The 6,511-nt window shown below is 44.0% G+C and overlaps 1 protein-coding gene across 2 annotated transcripts in view; it reads right to left on the bottom strand.

Annotated features, from left to right (window-relative positions):
• Window positions 1-364: 364 nt before the first annotated feature.
• arhgap32a (Rho GTPase activating protein 32a) overlaps window positions 365-6,511 on the bottom strand; it is a 34,092-nt gene continuing 27,945 nt past the window's right edge. For both annotated transcript variants that reach the window (XM_028045846.1, XM_028045847.1), the window contains 2 exons: window positions 5,880-6,503; window positions 365-4,490 (listed from right to left, as the gene is read on the bottom strand). In XM_028045846.1, the coding sequence (XP_027901647.1) occupies window positions 2,326-4,490; window positions 5,880-6,503 (2,789 nt within the window). In that variant the 3' untranslated portion in view covers window positions 365-2,325. The remainder of the gene's footprint in view (window positions 4,491-5,879; window positions 6,504-6,511) is intronic.

Here is a 6,511-nt window from a genome sequence, read left to right as displayed (position 1 = left end):
ACTCACTCACTCTTTGGTTACCTAGCAACAACTTGTTGAGTTTCTTGTCTCATCACCCTACCTCATAACTGCTTAAAAATAATTTTAAAAAATAGCGTCATTGAGTGAAGACTGTGGATAAAACGGGAAAGCAGTTTGGTAGCATTTCAGATATTTAAAACAAACAAACAAAAAATAATCAATAATAATTATCAATATCGACTGATATACCTTTTTAAGCCCATATTGCCAAGCCCGATGTAAAACTGAAGATTACACTTCGACTGTGTCCAAAAGCTTTAACAGGACCCTAAGTATTCATAGGTCTTACCAATCTACTTTGAAATAACTTCGAGCACATTTTTAAAAAAAATCAGCAAACTTATAACTGACAATATATCTTTATTTTTTTTATTTGTCACTAAAATAACTTGTAACATGTCTTAACAGGATGTCCTCATTTACATTTTTTAAATTGATATAGCATCTTGAGTAAACCTTATGACAAAATGAATAAAACATGTTTCCATGTAAAACACCACATTGTTAAAAGTTTGTAAAGAGGAAGGATTTTTTTTCTTAATTTTATGACAAAAATCACAATGCCATATAAAATACAGTTTTTTTAATATATATATATATATGTATCTAAGAGCATGAGCTGACTTGCCTTAAATCCAGCATATTTAGCCACGGTAGCTTTGACTTGAACAGAAATCATACAGCACCCACTGCTTTTAGATAGCATTAAGCAAGAGGAGCTTGTGTGAGCGACCCCTGAAGAGTTAGAAACCGTGAGGTTATCTTTCAATTTCTGCCCCCCGAAAAGTGCCATTTAGCATTAAACAACGACTCTGAGCAAGCTGTTTCTTACAGAAAAAATATAAGCTTTATGTCTCCATCTATACCATGTTAAGACAATGTGTTTCATACACAGTTATTCTGAAAAGTGCTTGTTGAAGTCTGAGTAGACTGTTGGATAGAAAACAAAAAAATGTACAGTACATTGGCCACATGTTAGACGTGTGTTACTCCTATACAGTGCTGGCCAAACGTGTTGGTACCCCTGCTAAAGCCTTAAAATAAAATTCTGTTTTTACAGCAGCAGCATATAATCAAGCTGAATTTGTTTTAGAGAAATCGATTTGAGTACATTCTTCATATGTACTGAATAGTTTTGAGAATTTATCATTTTAAAAGTATTACAGTAGTTTTCACAGATGTACATTGCTTCCTATTTGTCTTTTGTTTGTCTCAAGGTCAGTTTTTTTACTTTTATTTTGTTCATGCTTTCTTTCATGCTAGCCTAGCTTACTTGTTGGCTAGCATAAAACAAGCTAACATAGCTTGTTTTATGCTAGCTTAAAACAAGCATAAAACAAGCTAACATAGCTTGTTTTATGCTAGCTTGTTTCTATTGGTGAGACATAATCTCACCAATAGATATATCTTCAGTTAAAGTCCAAGTACAATTTAGACTACTCCACATGTTTACATGAATAAGCTTTTTCCTTGTAGGCTCCCTTCAACGAACAAATCAGTAATGACATAGTTTCCAGTAGCTGTAGACAGAACTTCCAGTAGGCAGAACTCTTGGCTGCAGTTCTTTAAGACGCTCTCGCAATGTTTCCTTTCTAACAAAGTGTGCTGGCATATTAATAATGTGTGTGTTTCAAAATATTAGGAAATGAATGGGATTTTGTGGAAACTTAATTGTCTGTCTTTGATGTGTGTTTTGTTTCTGATGTGCTCTTGTTTGGAACGGTGTACGTATACTGGGATCAAGAGTGTGAAATTCAAAGTGTTCTGCTGTGACGTCACCCTCTCAACCGTGATTTCTTTGAACATTGTGTATGTGGCCTAATTAAAGGTATTGTGGTGTAATATTATGCTTCTGCAATAAAATTTATGTTTATTTTCTAGGTTCGTTTTTTCACATCTGTATCAGGGGTGCCAATATATTTGTCCACATCTGTAAGGACATTACATTTTAAAAAAAAGTTATTTTATACACATTCCTTAAAAATCATGTTATTAAATCACATGAATTTACCTTGTTATCCTTTGTTATGTAGTCGAAACATATAGACTTTTTTTTCCAAACATGCTTCTTACATCTATTTCCAAATGTTAAATGTTAAAACAATCAGTTTGTTCCCGTTAAACTTTTCTGGAAGCTAATGTAACAAAACGTACCAACAGCACAGTCCTCACCATCAGCCTCGCTTCACACTTCTTTTAGCAGCTCGTAAAGGTTAAAAACAAAAGCGGTCTGTTGGTCTGGCTGAGGATAAAGTGCAGAAATCCTTTGGCCCCAACATGGAATCAGATATAAAAGCAGTGGTTTTAGACCCCAGCTTCTGATCTAAGAGCGGGGTGATAAAAAGCCTCGTGACCCAGGACCTTGGACAGGAGTCTGTGTCCGTGTGGAGACATGCAGCTCTGGCCAGGTAAATATCCAGCTGCTGCTTTGCTGGATCGGGTGGATTTCGATCTTGGCGAAGCGTAATAACCCTCCATGTGATCGTAGTGTGTGGGCTTGACCTTAGTGCTCTGAGTCCGTCTGCTGAGGTGAGCAGGGAAGGGTTCCAGATGTTCGGGATCCAGGGGAGATTTGGAGTGGTAATGATAGTAGTGACGATGTTCTCTGGTGCTCTGCGAGCGCACCGGTCTTCTCAGGATGCTGGGTTTCGCAGCGCCAGCCAGCACTGATGGATTCTGTTCAAAGCCTCTCGTTTGGCATCGGTGAGTGTGCTCGATGCTTTTCAGGTTGGGGCAGCCTCGTTCTGGCAACGAGGGGACTTTGCGGAGGAGTGGCTGCCTTGAATAGCCCTCCTTGATATGAATCCGTCTCATTGGCCCAAATTCTGCGCCAGACCGTTGGCCATAGCTTTGCCTGGACACCTCGGGGTATGCTTGCTGAGACATTATTCTTGGGGTGGTCGGCGAAGTGGCTACGGCCGTTTGGCTGTCCACACTGTGGGCAGAGAGGAGGTTGGCGTTTCCAGGGTCAGACTTACTCCTTGTGTGCATTATGTCCCTTAGTGAGTCTGGAGTCTCACAGGGAGACACGGAGTGGTACGTGCTTTTGTGTCTCTCTTGCTGAACTGGTTGATACACAACCCTTTCAAACACCTCTGCATCTCTAGCCTTGTAAACCACAGTGTCTCTGCTTTCTATGTAAAGCTCCCTATTCACAGGAGAGGCGTGGCGTGGAGAGTAGTTGTAGTAATCTGATTGATCACCTTCCCTAGTGGAGTGGACTGTGTAGGTCTGATGGCGATGGATGCCACTTTGCCGGCGGGGATCTATGAAATAACGAGATCTTGGATCTCCCGAACTTGAGTCGGAATAGGGGCCATAGTGGTGTTCTGGGTGTACGTTCTCAAACTGCGTCCGTACAGATTTCAGACCGGCCTGGATTCGCTCTTGATATGGCACTTCAGGGCTCAGCTTCTGCTCCACATAAAGCATGGAGTCAACGGGCAGGATTTCTGTGTTCGCCAGCTTGTAATGACTGATCTGTGGAGAATGAAAAGAGTGTGCCCGCCGGATCGCCGGGTTTCTCACTGCCCTGTCCTCGGAGCTCTGCCATTGCCCCTGCTGCCTCTGGAAGTCGCCCTGGTAGCGGCTGTACTGAGGTGACAGAGGTTGTCTCAAACCTAGAGAGCTGCAGCGGCTCTCCGATGACTGCCTGTACAGGCCTTTATGCGCAGAGAGGTGCGGCGGCAGAGCGCCGGGCCGAGGGTAGTGAGGCGTAGGTGTTCGACCTGAATGAATCGGCCGGTGATGGTACTGCTGATGATTATGATGATGATTACCGAAGACATCTTCATGCATGCCAGGAGGCCTTTCCTCCTCTGGGCTGTAGGGATGGGCCGAAGAGGTCTGGAATTGTTGTGGGAAGACCTCTTTGATAGAGGCAGGCATCGAAGACTCCGCCAGGATGGATCTGAAATTAAAAGCATCCACAGAATCCATGTTTGCATACACGGGAGAGGCTGGTGGGCTCCTTGCTGAGCCGATAGGCTGGCAGGGCGTCGAGACTCCAACACTCTGGTAAGTGTGTTGTTCCTGTCTGACCTCCGACTCTCGTTCCTCTCTGTGCTCCCTCCCTCCAGCGCTGCCTTCCTCCAGACTCCCCGACCCGAGCGGGCTGACGTTAGGAGTGAAATTGCACACGCTTTCCTGACTGTCGGCAACCTGCAGCGGCTCTGGGTAGAGGTGCGAAGGCGAGAACTGGCCAGGTTGAGGGCAGCGGTGGGCCTCCGCAGCCGCTTGCCTCTGGGAACCCGGGCCGACGTGAGAGCCGCGGCACTCCTGAGGATGCACTTTCACGTCGAGAACGGAGGGTCGCTGAGGTCTGTAGTCATGTGGGTGGCTTCTTCTTTGGGACGCGTTGCTGGCCTTCTGGGCAGATTCCGCCAGGGCCAAAGCCAACTTGCGCGCAGCACTCATCGAGGGAGGGTGAGGAGGGAGAACAGAGACTGAACTCATAAGTCTACCTGTTCCTGGGGAGGGATAAGACAAACAACGCTACAGTATGACAGGACAAACAAAGCTATGGTAAGACATGATGGGACAAGACACAAAAGCTTTCATAAGAAACTAGAGTGCATTAAAATTTGCATGCTTACTAACTATACAGATATGGATATAAAAAGGAATAAAGGACATCCCTTGCATATTTACTGAGACCGCTTAAAACTTTTCACATTTTGTTCTGTAACAAAAATAATAACCTTGGTGGGGGTTTTATAGATTTTCTGTGATCAACACAAAGTTGAGGGTAAATATATTTTAAAATTATTGTACAAGTATGCACTTTTACTGCAATTCCAGCTGCAAGTCTTTGAGGGTATATCCTCCTGTGCAGAGGCTAAATGTTGCTAGTGCTTTATTGTAAAATAGCTCAAGCAATTTTTAAGTCCAGTCCAAGATACTATTGAATTTAGGTATGGATTTTGATTGGGCCATTCTAACACATGAATATTTTTAGATCTAATCTATTCAATTGTATTTCTGGTTGTACTTTGCTTAAGGTCAATATCCTGCTGGAAGGGGAACCTTCACAAATCTTTTGCAGCTGCAGAGAAGTTTTATATAACCTACATGACAGACGTTTTATGGACCTTCCTTCAGTCGCCCAGTCAGCATATTCTCTCACATTAGATATGGATATCCATGTCACTATGGGCTTCTTGGGTGCTGTGAATAATGTTATCCTTGCCCGTTGCAGATCTGGCATTTGTGCCATTGTCTTTCAATTTTTTAATGATGCTTTGAACAGGGCTATGTAACATGGTCAAAGTTTGGATTTTGAAACTTACATCCTCTTTAAACTTTTCCATAACTTTATCCATGATCTGTCTTGTGTGTGTTCACAGAGTAACTGGATTTACACCAATAAACCGATATCCGATATTTACCAGTATAATATGCATTATATTTAATTCAATACCCTTGCAAGACCTTAAGGAAACAACCACACTGCTGGCTTCAACATTGCTTCTCTGCTTCAGTTAAACTACCCACAATCCTGTGCTGCATCATCATCACTGTCAGATGACCACGCTCCTTCTGTAACCCCTCTAGGAACAAACGGCAGCAAGATGGAAATAAATATCGGTTGTTAATATCGGCTCTATTTTATTTATTTAAGAGTTTCCAATATGTTACAAAATTACTAATATCCTAACCAATACTGCTGTTAGTGCCGACATATTGTGCATCCCTAAACTAAATGTACAAATTTTGAAAAATTATTTTTTTCTCTGATAAAAATACCTTTAAAACGTATTAAAAGTTTGTGTTTGTAACAGTACAAAATGTGAAAAAGCTTACATGGCATGAATAGATCTGAAAGGCACGGCACAGATTTAGGATATTGAGAAACTAACCTGGATCAGGGAGGTTCTGGGCAGACTGACTGAGGTCCGTCACGCCGGATGCCTGACTCGCCGTGTTGATGGGGCTGCTGTGCTGAAACAACGGCTGTTTCCCATCTGCTGCCGAAGCCTCGCACTTGTCCACGTTGGGAGAAGAAGAAGGCACGGGAGTCTGAACATCTGGCAGCATTTTTAATGATTTCTTCCTCACTTTGGGTGAGAGGTGCTTCAAGGCGACTTTTTTTCCACTTTTGCACAGAACCGGGCTGTCCTCCGGAGAGCGCGAGCAGCCGACGTTGTTCTGGGAGGACATGGGCTCGGATTCGTTGGAGCACCCTGCACTCTTCTTCCACCTGCTGCCGTGGTGCATCGCGGGGGTCTGGCTGCACTGGAAAGACATGGGGTCGAAGTCTAAGGTCGAGATGCCTGCAGCCGGCGGGGAAAGGTCGAGGTCGTCCTCCGAGTGGTGAGGGGAAACGGCTGCGCGGCCTCGGTCGGCGCTCCGTTTACTGTCGTTCAGCTGGTGAGCTCGGCGGTCATCTTTGTTTCTGGAGTTGTGCAGGTCGTCCCTGCTGGCGGCAGAAACCGCTTCGCTGGTCGACCGAGGTCTGAGGGGACGGTAACTCGGAGGTCCTCCTGGGTTG

The sequence above is a fragment of the Xiphophorus couchianus genome, chromosome 18, assembly GCF_001444195.1.
Source record: "Xiphophorus couchianus chromosome 18, X_couchianus-1.0, whole genome shotgun sequence".
Lineage (NCBI taxonomy): Eukaryota > Metazoa > Chordata > Actinopteri > Cyprinodontiformes > Poeciliidae > Xiphophorus > Xiphophorus couchianus.
This window is presented reverse-complemented; position numbering and strand designations above follow the sequence as displayed.